The 17,727-nt window shown below is 60.6% G+C and overlaps 1 protein-coding gene across 13 annotated transcripts in view; it reads right to left on the reverse strand.

Annotated features, from left to right (window-relative positions):
• Nucleotides 1–17,727, reverse strand: part of MAPK8IP3 (mitogen-activated protein kinase 8 interacting protein 3) — a 47,436-nt gene that overhangs the window by 17,406 nt on the left and 12,303 nt on the right. For 6 of the 13 annotated variants that reach the window (XM_042970946.1, XM_042970944.1, XM_042970945.1 and 3 more), the window contains exons 2-8: nucleotides 14,717–14,837; nucleotides 13,373–13,443; nucleotides 13,054–13,145; nucleotides 6,583–6,727; nucleotides 2,815–3,061; nucleotides 2,065–2,167; nucleotides 1,746–1,864 (exon numbers count right to left, since the gene is read on the reverse strand). In XM_042970946.1, coding sequence (XP_042826880.1) covers nucleotides 1,746–1,864; nucleotides 2,065–2,167; nucleotides 2,815–3,061; nucleotides 6,583–6,727; nucleotides 13,054–13,145; nucleotides 13,373–13,443; nucleotides 14,717–14,837 — 898 coding nt within the window. Of the gene's footprint in view, nucleotides 1–1,745; nucleotides 1,865–2,064; nucleotides 2,168–2,814; nucleotides 3,062–4,925; nucleotides 5,327–6,582; nucleotides 6,728–13,053; nucleotides 13,146–13,372; nucleotides 13,444–14,716; nucleotides 14,838–17,727 lie in introns of those variants that run through there. The other 7 variants (XM_042970942.1, XM_042970940.1, XM_042970949.1 and 4 more) reach the window with 5 other exon arrangements.

Below are 17,727 nucleotides of genomic sequence, written 5' to 3' on the forward strand. Positions count from 1 at the left end.
GGGTGGAGTAATTTACAGTCTCATGCCACAAGGTGACGCGCACTGGGGGTAGTAGCAGGTCGGAGAAATGGTAACATCGCCCACAAAGGGGAGGACAGACATGACCCGAAACCCCCCACGTGCCACGTACGCGTGTGTGCTACGGCACCCGGGAAGGTGCGCTCGTCACGATCGTCTGGTTTTTACTCTCTTATTGGCAATTTCTGGTATTATGCGAATATTGTTATAAACGCGTACTACTTTTCCAAAAATAAAAATTGGAACGTATATAGGATTACCTGAACTCTATAAAGGAGAAGGGAAAGGTGTCAGAATATTGCAAATGATTTCCTCGAAGTACCTTTTTTCTCTATGTTAACAGTTTCTGTTATTTTTTTAAGTAGGCTTCACCGCAGGCGGCTGTGCTCCCGGGAGGCCTCCGCGGCCCGAGCGAGACAACCAGCAAGGCTGGAGCTAAGAGAGTGAGGCTATGCAGATGGAAACCACCAGCTGGTGGCCCTCCCTCATGGGCTCCAGCCGGGCCACGTCTGCAGCCGGAAGCCCGGCCATCCACCGAAGACACTGCCGTCCACACAGGGGAGCTGAGCCCGAGGCAGACACACTCCACAAATGTCCTCAAGTCCCTGACGGCCAAAGGTCACCAGTGCAGAGGGACACTGGTGGGAAGTAGAACTCTTCGACACAAGGGGCGCCTGGGCGGCTCAGTCGGTTGAGCGTCCGGCTCCTGTTTTCAGCTCAGGTCATGATCTCGTGGGTTCGAGCCCCTTCGTCAGACTCTTGGCTGACAGTGCAGAGGCTGCTTAGGATTCTCTGTCTCTGCCTCTCTCTCTGCCCCTCTCCCACTCTCTCTCTCTCAAAATAAATAAACATTAAAAAACAAAACAAACCTCATCCACGTGAGGCAGCTCCACCTCCTTGGGCAGCACGTGACCAAACCCGGGCCACAGGGCCTGCAGGCGGCCTCACGGATTTCTGGGCTGAAGTGGCACCGCCGACTGGCTGCCCCCTCCTAAGCCACGAGAGCTGGGGGTACCATCCCTCCACAGAAGCCGGCGTGGGGAGGAGAGGACAAGCCAGAGCCACTGATCCCCCACAACACGGTCACCCTCTGCCCCGGAGGTTGCCTTGCTGGGAGGAAGGGACCGAGAGCTCTGGTCCTGCAGCAGGCCTTCAGGGGACGAGGTCAGCGGGGGCAGGAGCTGGCGGGGGGGTGGGGGGGTGAGGCGTGCCACTGCAAGGATCCGATTTCCCACCTGGCCCCGGACCCCGAGGGCAGTGCTCGGCTGCATACAAGGCGTCTACATGCCTCACGCCCACCCCAGGACAGGAAGCAGGCCCCGGAGGGAGTCCACACGGGGAAGTGTCTCTGCACCCATTTCTGACCCAGGTGCAGGGAGCTCTGGAGGCGACCACGGTGCCGAGGGCTTGCAGATGGGCAGCGACCCTGTCTGGGCATTTTCTGCGAGGAGCACGATTGCTAAAAAGTGCACCGCCTAGGCACGGGCACAGTTTTCAGGGTGATGGAACGCTCTAAAATTAGGCAGTAACTCAGCTCTGTGAGCACCCTGAAACCCACTGAACTTTATCCTTTAAGGGGATACCTTTTCTGGAATGTGAAATGTATCTCGACAAAACTGTGAAAGAAACCCCTAGGTTGCAGCTGACAAAGACTTTGCTTTCATTATGAACAAAAGCAACGGCAGCAAGCCCGAGGCCCTGGGGTCATGGGGGTGGCCTGAGTTTACCTAGCAGGTCCGCTCCTTCATCCACGTCCCCGATGACCTCCGACCCCGCGGTTGACAGTTCGTGGTACAGGGAGTCAGTGTTGATGCCAAAAGCCTTGTTCACGATCCCCTGGGTTGGGCTGTGAGGACATGCAGCCGGGAGAGGGCAGGGTGAGTGGGCAGCGTTCTGGGCTGGGGGGGGGGGGGCTCTCCAACACCGCCCGAGGGGCCGCTCAATGCCAGCGCTGCCTGTGCACGAGGCTGCAGGGGGCACCTTCGCCAAAGGCCCCACCTCCACAGTGAACACTGAGCCCACCCGGCCCCCGGGCTCAGTGAGTACCTGTTGCCCGTGCGATCGAGACGGGGCTCCCGACTCATGTCCAGCTCCGGGGTGGAGTCGATAATGTCTTGAACATCAGACCACTCGTCACTGCTGCCCATGCCTGAGGGGTGGGGGGGACACACAGGAACCCCAGGGTTAGGGGGGGCGCCTGCCCTCTGGCCCCGTATCTGGAGACCCCACACTAGACCCCCGCCAGGCAGGGACCGTCAGGAAAGGGCTTCCTCCTCGCCGGCGGCCACGTGGGGCCCCTTCATCAGAACCGGGTCTCCTTTTCATGACCTCCAACGACCAGACCCAAAGCCCTGTCTCTCCTCCTGTCCCTCCTCTAGTGAGTGCGTCTGCTGGGTGATGGCAGTGTACCGTCAGAAGCCGGGTTGCCCCCTGAGTCCACACGCTGAAGCCACAGCCCCCAGAACCCCTGCATGTGACTGCATCTGCAGATGGGGACTCTGAAGAGGTGAAGGCCACATGGGCAGGCCCTGGTCTCATCTGACCGTGTCCTAAGAGGAAGGGACGACCCCACGAGGACACTGGGAGGCGACGGCTGCCTGCACGCCCGGCAGAGGCCTCGCGGGGAGCCAGCCCGCCACCCTGATCGCTCACTTCTGGCTCCGTGGCCGGGGAGCCCACGAATGTCTGCGCTGTCTGTGCTGGCACCCGAGCTAAAAGTGGTAGCCAGAAGGGACGGCAGGATAGCGGGGGGGGGGGGGGGGGCGCCGCCCGGGAGCACGCGGGCGGCCGAGGCACCTATGCTGACGTTCCGCATCTCCTGTGTGACCTGGACCTCCATGTTGCGGCTGTTGCGCTTCTCCCGAGCCCGCTTGCTGCTCTTTGTGCTGGCGCCGTAGTCCCCCAGCGGCTGCAGGCTCTCGTTGAGCGGCGTCACCGCCGCCGAGGGCACGGAGGACGTGGGCGTGTTGGACTTGGTGCCCGTGGTGCTGGGCGTGGCAGCCGCGGAAGACTGGCCCGACTCGGACATCTCGTCCTGCGGACACTAGGGCCGAACACAGGGAAGGGAGAAGCTCGTCATGTGGGCCACCACGCCCCCAGGCTCTGGGTACGGCCGGGCACGCCGTGCAGGGCCAGCAGGGGCCTTGGCCACCTCCACGGGGCCCCCGTGCTGGGCTCCCTCGGCCACGGTCACACGGCGCTCTGTGCCGGGACCGGGAGGAACAGGAGGACCCCTGCTCTCCTGTCGGGCCAGCTCCTCGGGCCCGGTCCCTTGGTTCACCCAGCCACTCCTCCCACTTTGCAGAGGCTGCTGCCACCTTATTTAAATGCTGCACATCGGGGCTTTTAGCCTGCATGCTCCCGGGAACAGCCCGCCGATGCCGCGTGTGATGGACATGAAGCTACGTGAACATGACAAGCAACCCTTTGCAGCCAGCGGGGGGGGGGGTGGGGGGGTGGGGGTGGGGGGGTCGGAAACAAGGTGCGGCTCAGGGCGGGGCGGAGGGCTCTCCGGGGCCTGGGAGGAGGCTGAGCATGCCTTCGGATCAAGCTACGGGTGCTGCGGCCGGCCGGCCCCGTCTCCCGCCTCCCGCCCCCCACTCCATCTCCCGCTCCCAGTGCTGGCCGCAGCCAGGGGCTGGGAGGGGCACAGACCTCCCGAACGAACGCAGAGACTAGAGGGAATGTGGAATTCTCGGCCCCCACGGCTCAAGCACCTACACGTCTACACAAATGCCAACAAACTGTGACTCTCCTTCCACGGAACGGGTCACCCTCAAAACATTCCCGGAGCGGACAGAGACCGACCATTAAAATGCGCCCTCAGCCGCTGACCGTGAGAGCCTCCTGCCGCCAACACGCTCTACTTGAGGAAGTATGACGCAGGAAACCAGCCCGCTCCTCTCCCGGTCTTTCCTCCGGAAGCTCCTGACAAGATCCATAACCTGGCCCCACGCGGCTATGCACACCGACAACCGTGACTCACCCCCAACCCGGTCCTCGGTGGGCGCGCCAGAACCTGCCGGCAGCACCCCCAGGCCCTATCACCACCCTCTTGCGGGGCCCAGCTCCCGGTGCACACCCCAGTCGCCAGCGGCAGTGGCTCACACGGTGTCTCCAGAAGGGGTGCTTCTGGGGGCGCTGAGGGGAAGGAGCTGACGGCAGGGGTGCGTGGCCTTCTCCACAAAGCTGGACACACGCTGGGACCCACCCACACCCGCCTGCAACTAGGAAGGCCTGACCAGGCTCCCGTGGCTGCCTCTAGGTGACCGGGAGGCAGAGCTGGTTGGGGACCTCTGAGACCCGCCTTTTCCTGACCCGCGTGGTCAGTGTCAGGCCAGGGCCTGGGGTGGTGACCTCCGGCTTCATCTAACAGGCTGCGGGGACGCGTCTGCCTGGAATCCAAATCGACACCCTCCTCGACCCGGCGGCCAGGTCCGCGGGGATGTGTGCCGATGTGTGGGAACACCCGTGGCTCTCACAACTGGGGACGGGTAGGTGCTCCTGGGGTCCAGTGGGTGGAGGCGGGGGTCCGCTCACTATCCTGCAGGCCACAGGACGGCCCCCACAGCCAAGAACAACGGGCCCGGATTATTAATGTGCTGAGGCCACAGGCCCCTCGTGACAGGTCCTGTCTCCCTGGGGGCACCCCATCCAAGTATTTTCTATTTGGGTTCTACCGCCTAAGGCCGGTGTGAGAAGGAAAAATCCTCTTTGTGACACGAGACACACTGACAGCCTCTGTGATGGAGCTCTCCCAGTGGTCTGTCCGCCCCACACGACACAGGCTCCCAGGCCTCCCGCGGGCAGGGGCCCTCTGCTGCACGGAGCCCCAGGCCAGCACTCGAGAGACGGCCGCAGGGGACCCGAGGCACGGGGAAGTCCGAGAGGGCCGAGGGAGTCCACACCTCTCTGGACCACACGTTTTCTGGGCCGCCTCCTCAACGGCCACGTCCGGTGGCCTGTCTGTGCCCCACCAGCTGGTGTCTGCGGGTCTGCAGCGGGCCTCCTCGCCCCCAAAGTCACCGAGGGGAACCGTGCGGCGCAGCCAGGCCTCCCCCAGCCCCTGGCTCTCCCTGAGCCTACAGGCCGCCGCCTACCCGCAGGACGCTCCCCTGGCCACCACTTACCTAACGGCAAACCTCTCAACCTCCTAAACCATCAACGTGTGGCAGTGACCTCCAAATGCAAAGAACCCAAACTCTTAGCGGTCATTCCTCACCATGAGTAGCCACAACTGTTTGGTTAAAACACTGAAAATACAGCACATAAAAACAAAAAACAGAACAAAAAAACAACAAAAAAAATTAAGAAATTAGAAAGACCTTAAAACCTAGAACACAAAATAAAAAGAACTTAAATGTAATTAAAAAAAGGCAAATAAAACACATATACGAACTGAAACAGAAAACACGGTGATGAAGAGTAAAGCTACTTTGGACGTCGCAGCGGCAGGAAGAGACGCAGGAAGAAAGCTGGTGGGGGTGCGGGCAAGAGGCGGGGCTCAGCGGCCCCGCAACCCCCGCGGCCACCTCCCCCGGCCACCCCGCATGAGCCGTCACCTCCAGTGGCATAGCCAGGCTCTGCCAGGGGGGCGCACCTGGCCCCCCAGGTCCCTGCCCTTCTGCCCCACCCCCACACGGGCAGGTCCATTAACAGGTGGGCCGGCACCCAGGTCAAAGGTCGCAGAGACATGCTCAGTGTCTGCAGCAAAAGCGAAAGCGAGTGGGGTCACTTGGTGACAGAACGGGCAGCTTGCAGCCACCTCCAGCAGTCAAGCTGGACACCCAGGGACGAATGGACAGTCAGCCACAAGCTGCGGCAGGGAGAAGCTCCACAAGTTCAGGCCCCACAACCGCCAGCCCGCCCCAGTCCAGAGGCCCAGGGGCTTGGCCTTCCACAGGCACCTCCAACAGCCTCTGCGGGAAGGGCACCAGGCCTGGGTCGCCTCCTCCAGCCCTGGGGGTGGCATCCTTACCTGGCGATGGGGCCACAGCCTGTCTGGTGAAGGCAGGCTGAGCTCACAGACCGAAACCGGCAGCACGTGACCAGGGGCCCTGAATGAGTCCCTGCCCCTGGCTTTCTCGGGGACCCCGCTGAGACGTGCACTCCCCAGATAACTGCACACACCCAGGACAGCCATCTCCCCAGACTCGGAGACCCAGAAGTCAGGAGCACAGTAAGGACAGTCTAGAGGAGAAGACGCCGACCCCTCACCCTGGACTTCCCCGCAACTGGCGTGCAAACCTCAGATGCTAGGAGGACGGCACGTTCTGGGCCGGCGTCCAGTCTGGCCACGGGGCTCATACTTTGGGGCGAGTTGAGGAACAGACGTGCTTGTGCCCCCAAACAAAGGCTCAGCTCAGCCCTGGCCTGAGGCCCACACCCCCAGAGCAGTCCTTCTCTCCAGCTCGGACGCCCCTCCGCGAGAGGCCCTGCGAACCCAGGGGCAGCTGCAAAGGGTTGGCCGCAAAGACAGCTTCCTGAATGAGCATGGGACGATGGGGGGACGGGACGGGGGAGAGGAGGCGGGGGGACCCTCACTCCACGGCACGGCTACAAAACCTGGTAGCTGGAGCTCAACTGCAGCTGGCCGAGGTCACTCAGGTGCCAGTGGTCCCCCGCAGGCACGAGCTTGCCCCCCATCTGTGCACGTACCATGCCGTCGGCCAGGGGGAAGACGTTCAGAGAGGTGGGGCGCTCCTTCCTGCTGAAACGTGAGGGAGAAAGGAAGGAAGCGCACGTTAGAGGTGGCTCACCACTCGAGAACGGGACTCGCTCTGGACACGCAGGGGCCTGCTCTGAGGGAGAGGGGTCCTGGGTGGGGGCACAGGGGCCGCCTGCCCCCTGAGCTCCTCTGGAACCAAACGCGGTCCCATGTTCAGGGGAACCCGGGGTGTCCTGCGGGCCTGTGTGACACTTCCTTGTTTCACCGTGACTCACGTTTGGTGATTTCGGTCTTACACCCGCTATGTGCACTAAGAAGTCCCACAGGGGAGCCAGCAGCAGGCCCCCTGGCAACGTGGCCGCACAGAGCGCTCCCGGGGGGAGACTTTACGATGGCGGCCTTTCCTATAGGTGGCGCAGCGTGCCTGCTTGTTGCTGTCAGCCCTGCGTCTGTGTCCTGGGGCCAGACAGAAGGGATCGTCGACCTCTTCGCTCTGTACTTTGCTCCCTGTCCCCCACCCTGCTCTACTGTTCCTTCACGAGACCTCACTGCAAAATGTCAGAACCGACGTGTGCAGAGTGAAGAGGGGCTCCGTCCTCCCGTTGGGTGTCGGTGTCCTTGACAGCCCGAGGGGGCCCCTTTCTCCCACTCCACGCAGTTCTTCCTGGTCATCATGGAGCAAAGACCCCAGAGGGGAGTTCTTTTAAAGGTGTGCCAGGAGACAGGGATGAAGCCAGGATGAAGCCCAAGGCTGCCTGCCAAGTTCAGTCCCCAGGGGCCGTTCCATCGGGGGCTTCTGATTGGATCCTGGGTGGCACATAGCCCAGGCCGGCCCATGCATGCCCTGCCCCGGGGCGGACACACCACACCCGGGAGAAGGTGGTCCACTGGATAGCCCGTGCTGCCCGGAACTGTTCGGGCCAAGAATTAAAGCCCCCGCACCACAGCATCTCACGCTTGGAGCTTGACCCCCAGAGAGTGTGGTGGGAGGAGTGGCGGGGCTTCTGCAGAGTTCCCCAATGGCCAGGTCCAGAGGCTGGACTGTTCTGGAGAGAGAAGACCGGCAGCTTCCTGCGGTGCGCGGAGGGTGCAGGTGACAGAGAGGAGACGTGAGGCCGTCACCCCTGATGTGAACTTGCTGCAGCCGGGCAGGGGCTTCGTGAGGCCTGGCCCTGGGAAGGGGGAGGGCTCTCTGGCCGCGGCCAGGATGAAGGAGAAAAACACGGGGTCTGAGTTGGAGTCCTGCTTCGTCCCCTTTGAGGCCGGCTCGTGTGTCCTATTCAGCAAGACGCTGCCTCCCCTGGACCCGCTGAGACCTGGCTGTGCCGTCCCAGAGTCAGTCTGTGGCAGGGACAGAACCAGAGGAGTGGTGTGCTCCCGGGGGCTGCACCCTTCAGGGCCTCTCAGGAAGCTGGTTTCCCGTGGACGACCTTAGGGGCCTCACGCAGCCCTCGTCACCCGTGACAGAGGATGCGTTCTTAGGCGTGTCTCAGCTGCTCACGTGAGAGCTAGAGACTCAGATTTTAAGAAAGACATCAGGTTAGCAAGCTCTGAGCCTGCAGGTCCATCAAAACCTCAGTAAGCCTGAGGCTCAGCCGGTGCTCAGGCTGCCTCCTGCCAGCAGCCCGTCACGCCCCCCTGCCACGCCCAGGTGTCTGGGAAGGCAGTGGCCGCCACACGGTCAGCACATCCCCAGAGGAGGGGCCTGGTCTCAGGCCACAGCGGCCAGGCTCCGAGGAATGCCCATCGCCTGCTCCTCCCCCTCGGGCCCCCGGGGCCAACGCGGGGATCCCTCTCCTCAGGCCTGGCTCCACCTCTGGAGAGATGCAGAGTGGGTCCCTGGGCCCCAGGTGGAGGGCAGCGTGTAAGCATCCCGCCTCGGAGGACACGTGTCCCCCACTTCCATGGCTCTGTGCACAGACGTGCCTCGTGAGCAGTCAGGCTGCTCTCTTGCAATGGAGTCCTCCCCGGGGACCCAACATCATCTCCTCTCTCTGCTCCTCACATAGCCACGGGCAGCCGGGTCCACAGTCCCCTGGGCACTTGTTGGGCACTGCCCACCTGCGGCCCAGACCCATCCGAAGCTTGGCCACTTCAGAAGCCGCAGCCCTAGGGAGTCACACCGCCTGCAGAGGTCAAGCTGCCCGCAAGGGTCACGGTCACACAGCGGGCTCTGGGCCCAGTACTGGGAGCGACTGTGAGTCCAGGACCGTGTGACACCAGAGCACACGTCTCCAGCCCTGCCCGGCCGGGTCCAGCGCGCCAGACCCAAGGTCTCATCTGACAACAAGGTGGATGCTTGCTGGGCAGGGCCCCTGCACCACCACCTAGTCTGGGGCTGGCTCGGGAACCCGGGCCCAGCCCACTGCCGCCTCTCCATGGCCTCCGAGCGCCACATCCAGACTCCATGATCGGTAACACCGCTGCGAAATGCAGGGCGAGGACCAGCCCTGCACCTGTAATTAAGAACCACTGGCCGGACTGACTCTCCCGAACCCCAGGGCACCCCGAGCGCTCCGCGCAACAGCGCGGACGCTGCCCCAGGCTTTACCTTTTCCTCCACGACTGGCGAGGACTGCAGGGCAGCGACAGACAAGGGCCAGCACACAGCGGCAACAGCACAGAGGGCGAGACGAGAAGACAGTATTAGAGGGCAGAGGTCAGGAGCTCAGGTCACACGTGCTCACATGGAGGGTGAGTGTGTGGTGCGGGCCAACGGCCAGGCACCCCACTCTGGACTTCCCTCCACAGGAACAGACACGTGGAAACACGCAGACATCTGCACGCGACAGACACACAACACAGACACATGACCCTCTCCGCTTCACCGAGAGGCCCCCAAGCGGGGCCTGTGCAGGCGAACAGGTTGCACACATACTCTGCACAGGGCGGAGGGCGAGTGCCGTCCGGCACATGTGGGCACGTGGGGACGGAGCACGCGTCACACGTACGCTAACCCGCGTCTCTAAAGACACACAGACCAAGAAGACCAAGCCAGGAGTGAAGAAAACGCCGGTGAAGGTTTTGCAGCGATCGGTGGCTCCCGGCACCGGTGGCCTCCAGGAGGGGCCAGAGAGTCTGAACTCGGAAGCTGGGGCAGACGTACATCTGTCCCCAAAGAGCTGCACCAGGAGGGGGACACCCTGGAGAAGCAGGTCAGGATGGTGGGGGGGAGGGGCCTCCCCGGGCCCCCAGGTGCAGTAGCGCGGCAAGAGAAGGCTCATGCTTCCTGTTTCCCCCTGCAGTCCCTCTGGGAACGTGGGGTAGAGGCTGTTCACCCGGAAACAGTCCTGGGCAGTCAGACACGCACAGTGCACCCTCAGAGAGTGTGGGCTGCGGGCACGCGATGCAGGAGAGGTGGCCGGTTTCGCGGGCTGCTGAGGAAGTTCAACGCCGAGGGGCCGGCTAGCAGGGCGATGGCGGCCGTGCAGACCCACAGCAACCCCCTCCACCCCCCACCCAGACAAGTGCCGCTCCGGCCATCACCAGGCAGGAGCACCTTCCTCTTTGTGGCCAGAGGGAGCCGGCAGAGGCCGTCCATATCCAAGGAGGTGTCGGCTGACAGCTCAGGCGCGTTCTTCCTGCGAGTAGGACTCTCTCACACGGGAGGGGCTCTGGCTCAGGAAGGTCTGTTAACGGACTGCTGACGGCCTACAGACCATGGTGACTACATACCCCTCGACCGTGGGGTTCCCTTCTAGTAGGATCAAATCAGGGAGAAGAGGCTCGGCGGATATCCGCACCAGAGCCCCTCCCTCTCCTGGACAGCCGCCAGGTCCGTGTTACAAAAGAAGGGGCTCCTGTGGGCTCTTGCCAGAGTCCCCCCTCCCCCCCACCGAGGGCGGTACAGTCTACACCAACAGGAGGTGGACTGTCGGCTGAACGGAAGACACCCGTTCCTTGTGAACAGGTTGTGGGGCTGCTTATGACCATCCTGGGGCCCGGAGGGAGGAGAGCACACAGAGCTTCCACGAACGGCCGTGGGGCCTCGGAGGGGACCCTAGACGGGACCCTGTGAGCCGGCCCCTCTCGAGTTTGAGTCTTGACCAGCAGAAGGGTGGCACCCGCAACGGGCTGGAGCCCAGCTCCGACACCAGGGAGACTGGAGGGCCTGGTGCCGTGCTCCGTCCAGACTGGCTCAGGGTCGAGGGAGCCACAAGACACGCGGTAGAGCAGGTTCCCAGACCAGGTCCTGCGTCCGGCGCACACGGAGACATCCACGGAAAGCAACCCCATCCTGCAACCGTGGGGCCTCTTCCACATCCAGGAAGAAACTGAGGCCTGACCTGGCCCCCGGTGACGGCCAGGATGTTCGGTGCCCGGCTTTGTAACTTGCGCAGCTTCTGCTGTTTGCTGAGCCTGCGTCATCCCGAGGTTCTGCGCATCCCTGGGGCCCAGCGTGCTGACCCCTCGTAGAACCCTGCACGCTCATGGCCTCCGAGTCCTGAATTCAGAAGTCACACCTTCCCGGTTTCTGGGAAAACTGGGCCCTTCTCCCTGGGCTCTCTCCTTTGTGACCTTTGAGGTGCTCTTGTCCTAAAGGAGGCTGGCAGGGAAACAGCCTGAAGGTTCTGGAATGCTGCAGCTCTCAGGAACTGGCCACGAGCCCAGCGCTCATCAGAGATGCCCAAACCGCCCAGCTGCTTCAGCCCCAGCTCAGACTGCCCTGACCAACTCCCCACAGAAAACAACACAAAGACCCCTGCCCCAGGTTAGCATTCAAGTGCAGCTGCTCAGAAATCTTCCCGGCACCTCTGAGTGCAGGAGTGAGGACCTCACGGTGCACTCAAGAGAAAATCTCAGCCGTGAACCAGTAGCTTGCGAGATCGCTATATCCCACCTTCAGACATCTGTGACCCAGAAACGATACCTACAGAGTTCTGTCACTCAAACCGTTCGATCCGTATGCCCTCACTACCTGGTGCTGACTCAGCTAACGAACAGCACAGCGTGTGACACCTCCCTAGGGAGTGAGAATTCACTGCAGGGAAGCGTCCTCAAGGGCCGGCGCCCCCGCTCCCCGCGAGAAGCAGGGGGGCTGTGAAAAACAGGCTGACCGTCCCTGCACCTCCTTTCCTAGGTCCTGCTAGGCCTTCTTCACACGCGTGCTCAGTGTTTCTGTTTTCAAGTCAGACGCCTCTAGCACAGGATACAACAGCTCTGCCCGCTGGTAAAGACCGTGGTCGGCAACGGTCACAGTGGCAGGGCCTGAGCCCTCCCGTCTGCGGCGTGACCCATCGAAGAGGCGGGCACGGAGAAAGCTTTCGCAGCCAGCAAGGGCTTCATGCGACGTGACCATGACTTGAGGCCTTGGCCTGCAGGAATGACGGGCCACCGCTGGAAATGGACCCATCACCAAGCTCGATCCGGGGGACTTGGGATTCCAACCTCCGGCCCCTCCTCCGACCTACTAGAGACTTGGGACTTCTGTCCCGGCCCACCCGGCCCAGGTCCATGACCTGGGTCTCCCCAGGCCAACTCCCTCAAGTTGCCGACACCCTCGAGAAGTTCGCTGACAGTCCGCTCCTTTGGGCCTTATCCCGACTGAAGGGCACAGAGGGGGGAGAAAGCAGCTGGCCTCGGCAGGCCTCTCTCCACCCCTCAAATAAAACCAGCAGAGCTCCTGGACTCAGACCAGCAAGGGCCTCTGGATCTGCTGGTGCCACCCTGGCCTGCAGTAAGAATGTGGCTCCACGCGGCGGTCACCAGGCTGTCTAGGCCTCTTCCCCACCCACGCATCAGTGCTCGTGATTTGAGGTAGTTAAGGCCCACAGTCACGGAGACCTGGATTAGCGAATGAGACACACACGCCTCACAGAGATCAGAACCTTCGTTCCTGACTCCTCCTGGGAGATTCCACTTGCTATGTTTTACAAAGGAGAAAATGGGGTGTGGAAGAGGCTGCTCCAGGACAGGGGCCAGGGCTGGGCTTCCAACGTCCCTGAGCGGCCCTGGTCCGGGCGTCCCGCACAACACTGCACCGCCCCGCCTGCCTCCACGCTCTGGGCGTCTCTGCACCTGTCTGTGCGTGACCCCAGAAGCCCCACGAGTGTCGATGGGAGGCCACAGGCAAGTTTTAGTGAGTAGGTGGGTCCAAAACAAGGCCCTGAGATGATCAGGAACGGCCACCCCATTATCCCAGGGCCTTTGTAACCGCACATGGCCAGCAGGAGGGCCACCCCGTTCCCCCGGACCGGCTCGGGCGCCCGGGGCACGGGCGGGGCACGTTCCTGCTTCAGCCACGCACCCCCCGCCAGGAACCCGAGTCAGGGAGAAGCAGCTCTCCAGAGCGCCCCCTGCCCTCCTGGCCCAGGCACCTCGGGGATGAGGGAACCAGAGAGGCTGCCACCTCCACCTTCCCGCCTTACCTCCTCCCAGGCAGGCTGCCCTCAGTTTGGCTGTTTCCCCCAACCTGCTGCATCTTGGACCTCTCGATATGTTCTACGTAGGTCTGGATCATCTGTGGAGGAGGAGGATGCCATGTGAGTCATTCCCACTGACCCCGGCCCCTCTCCCCTCTAACTGTGGTACTTTCCAGGCCCGCTGTGCTCTGACAGCAGTAAAAACGACGCTCTGGAAAGGGAGTCTGGCCAGCACGTGGCTAACCGCTTTCCGGCTGGGGCAGGAGAAACCGGAAGTAAAGGCCAGAAGCCTCGCACGGCTGCCGGGCCGCGGGCGGGCACCCACCTCGGTGTGTCGCTGGTGCAGGGCGTTGTACTCCTTCTTCATCTCGGACTCTCTCTCCTCCAAGCGGGAAACTAGAAAACACAGCCGCCCCGTGTCAACGGCACAACCCACATCTCCACGCCCCCTCACTTCCCCTCCGGGCTCGGCACGTGGGCAGAGGGTCCCAGGACAAACTGACACCTGGTGCAGAGGGCCACCCTCAGGAGAGAACGCCGGGGCCGCCAGAAGGCAGGTCCTGGCTGGTCTGGATGGCACCTGGTGTGCTCAGTCCTGCCACGAGGAGAACCAGGGTGCCTGAAGCTCGGCCACGGGCGACTGGCTGCGTCTGAGCTGGCCGGCGGCCCCCGAGACGGAGTCAGGTGCAGACAGGACTCCAGCAAATGGCTTGTACAAGGGGGCAGAATTCATACGTGAGTAGCCTCCGTGCCGAGGCAAAGAGCAGAAGACATCTGAAATGTGGGACGGGACACACAAGTGTCCCTTACACGTACCAAAGGCTGCAAAGACCACGCCGTGACCTGCCACCTCTGGGCACGGGGGTTCCCCCTAAGTTGACAATCCCTGTCCCTCAGCAAGGGCCTACTCTGGCCACGAAATGCAGGGAAGTCACCCGAGTGCCCCACAGGCCTGCTGGAGAGCTCACGAGGCAACCAGGCACCCTGCACCTGTGCCCCACCACCCGAGCAAGCGTGCGGCCAGGACACCTTCCGCCTGTGGCCCTTTGTTCAAACTTCAGCTGTGTCCTTTCTCCATCACGAAAACTTCTACTCATGGGTCACCATAACGTCGACTTTTAAACAAAGACTTGTGAAAACCGAAACAACACTTCTTATAACAACCCTCATCCAAAAGCACTCCATTGCCCCTGCATGCAGGGGACACAGTGATCCTGCAGGCCCCCGGCCAGCCCGGCACCCCCAGGCAGGGCCACGCCGGCGGGCTCCCTCAGCAGGCCTGGCCTCCCGACCACCCAACAGTGGCGTCCCCTCGGTGCCACGCAGACAGGGGCCCGCACCGCACGGGAGCTGTAACCCAAGGGGTCACACGGGATGGCGCGCTGGCCCAGTCTGGCTCGGACTGCAGCCTGAAGCCAAAATGCTTTGTCATCAAAGGAGCCTTGTTTACTTATTTCCACAAGGAATCGGAGGCTGATTACGGGAAATGTGTGGCAGCGTAAAGAGGTAAGACAAAGGGTAGGGCGAGTGACAGTGCGGGTAGAATATGGCTGTCCCGGGCTCCCTCGCTCTCCTTTCATCAAAGGCTCTCAACATCCCTCCCAGCTGGGGTCAGCCTGGGAACAACAGACACATTCAAATGCCGGTCCCCCTCTGGCGGGCCACTTACTCTGATCCGCGTAGTTCTTGGCCTTCAGTTCCAGCTGGCGGGTCTGAAACTCATAATGTTCCACCTGGATTTGCAGCTCCTTCTTCTCCTGTTCCAGGGCATCTTCAAACTCGATGAATTTCTACACGCGGGAGGAGAAACAGAGCAGGCGTCGTGAACGCGGGATGCCAGGCGACAGCAGCCTCTCACAGAGGGGTCAAAGGCTTCCGGGACCGACATTCACAGGCTGCCGAGGCCACACGGCCCGTCACCCTCAGGCAGCAAACCCCGACACACGGGGGCCCCTGAGGAGGGGCCAGAGTTTCCCAAGAAACCTTCGGTGTGCGTGGGGGGCTCCGTCGGCTAAGCATCAGACTCTTGATATCCACTCAGGTCATGGTCTCACGGTTGATGAGTCTGAGCCCTGTGTCCGGCTCTGCACTGATGACAGAGGCTGCTTGGGGTTCTCCCTCTCGTCTCTGTCCCTACCCCGCTTGTGCTCTTTCTCCCTCTCTCAAAATAATAAATACCCTTATTTAAAAAAAGGGGGGGGGGCTCACGCCTGGTTTAATGTTCTGCTGTTGCCATCCTGCAATTCCTACTAGTATTTGAACAAGGGACCCCACAGTTCCATTTCCACACTGGGCCCCACAAGTCGGGTACCTGGTCCTTTTGCAACAGAGTGACGTTACTCCTCTCGATACCACAACACACCTAAACGAGGTCAAGTCTACTTGGCTCTTCATCTGTATTCCAATTGCCACTCAGTTCAGGAAGCCATCACTACTGGAATAACCAGCAATGGAGATCGGTCTTTGGAATCTTTCCCTTACATGCTAAGTAGCTAAGCAAAATTATCATCAAATCAAGTGAAAAGAAAGCACTTTGAAGAAAAAAAAAAAAAAAAAAAAAAAGGACAATTCTTGGGACTCCCGGGTGGCTCAGTGGGTTAAGCGTCTGACTCTTGATTTCAGTTCAGGGCAGGATCTCAGGGTTCACGGGATTGAGCCCCGCATCAGGCTCTGCGCTGACAGTGTGGAGCCTGCTTGGGATTCTGTCTCCCTCTCTCTCTCCCCCCCTCCCCTGCTCACACTCTGTCTCTCAAACAAACATCAAAAGCAAATGATTGCTACCAACAATTACATGACACGCAAATTCGTGAAGCGTTCCCTATTTTTGTGTTGTATGGAAACCAATTTGACAATAAATTTCGTATTAAAAAAACAAGACATAACAAGCCTAGTAAAAATAAATAAATTACAATTCACTTGAAAAACAAAAAGCGATTTCGTTTGTAGGAAGCAGGAGCATCAGCTACGTTAACACATGAAGAGTTTCTCAGAAGATGGGAATACAGGGCGCCTGGGTGGCTTCAACGGTTAGGCGCCCGGGTGGCTTCGCCGGTTAGGCGCCCAGCTTCAGCTCAGGTCACGATCTCATGGTTCCTGGGTTCGAGCCCCGCGTCGGACTGTGTGTTGGCAGCTCAGAGCCTGGAGCCTGCTTTAGACTCTGTGTCTCCCTCTCTTTCTGCCCCTCCCCAGCTCACATGGTCTCTCTCTCTCTCAAAAATATACAAACGTTAAAAAAAATTTTTTTTTTTTAAAGAGATGGGAATATAAAACTGATGGCTGGTTTTGGGTTTCGGGCATCTGGAAGAGTGCCGGAATAACTGCACCCGGGACCCAGCGGCTCAAGGCCTTTGTGCCCCAAGCCGACTTGTCTGTGCCCAGCGGGAGAGGGCGGGAACCCCGGGGGAGGGGCAGACAAGTGCCCCAGGAGCAGGAAAATGCACGCTGATGGTGCGGCTGCGCACAAAATACAAGTCAGTTGTTCTGTGGGCTTGGGACTGAACCAGTGTGTGAAGAATAAACTGTTGCTAACAGACTGATAAGGGTATTTTTTAAACTGGGTAATTTTAATTCCCATTACTTAAAAAAAAATTATGTTGGGGCACCTGGGCGGCTCAATCGGTTAAGCACCCGACTTCGACTCGGGTCACGATCTCACGGTTTGTGGGTCCGAGCCCCACGTCGTGCTCTGTGCTGACAGCGCAGAGCCTGGAGCCTGCTTCGTAGTCTGTGTCTCCTCCTCTCTCTGCCTCTCCCATGCTCATGCTCTGTCTCTGTCTCTAAATAATAAACGTTAAAAAAAATTTTTTTTTAAATTATGAAAAGAATGAAAGGTAGGGGCGCCTGGGTGGCTCAGTCGGTTGAGTGGGCAACTCCTGATTTCGGCTCAGGTTATGAGCCCAGGGTCGTGGGATCGAGCCCCACGCTGGGCTCCATGCTGAGTGTGGAGCCTGCTTGGGATCTTTCTTTCCCTCCGTCCCTCCCTGCTCATGCTCTGTATCCCTCTCTCAATTAAAAAAAAAAAAAAAAAAAGAGATGAATGAAATGTAAACAACATGTGCTTTTGTAGGAAAATCAGGTGAGAGCGTGAAGTAAAAAGAAGGCTGTTTTCAAGAAACCACAATTCTACCCTCTAGAGTCGGTTTAAGATTAGGAGGTGTTCTTCCAGATGTGTGTGGGTGTGGGTGCACAGGGCAGACGCGCAATCTCTTGTACGCAGGGTCGCGTGGCCTGATTTACTCGGTGGCTTCGGGCGGAGCTTCTTTCTACATCCAGAAACACTCTACCACCTCCGCCGTGAGAAACGGTGCGTGCAGAGCAGACTCCGTCCCGTTGATTACCCGCTGTCGGGGCTTCCGGGCTGCTCGCACACGCCCGTTATTGGGGTCACCGCCTGCGCAAAGGCACGATGGCTACCTGCTCTCAAAGGCTGTGGTCCTGGGGTCGCACTCGGCTGACGACCCTTCGGCAGGGTCGCCCAGCTCCGGCTCCCCCGGGGCTAGGGCAGCAGCCCTTCCCAGAGCCCCCCGCTGCCTCGGCACAGAGCTTCACCAGAACGCTGCCGGCCGCACGCGTGGGAAAGCGACCGGCCACGATCGTCCCGGCTTTCAGTTCCCTGCTGACTCTGCTAGTGAACACTTCCCGCAAACCGACCGGGTACATACTGGACCTCTTCCCCGAGCA

The sequence above is a fragment of the Panthera tigris genome, chromosome E3 (assembly GCF_018350195.1).
Source record: "Panthera tigris isolate Pti1 chromosome E3, P.tigris_Pti1_mat1.1, whole genome shotgun sequence".
Lineage (NCBI taxonomy): Eukaryota > Metazoa > Chordata > Mammalia > Carnivora > Felidae > Panthera > Panthera tigris.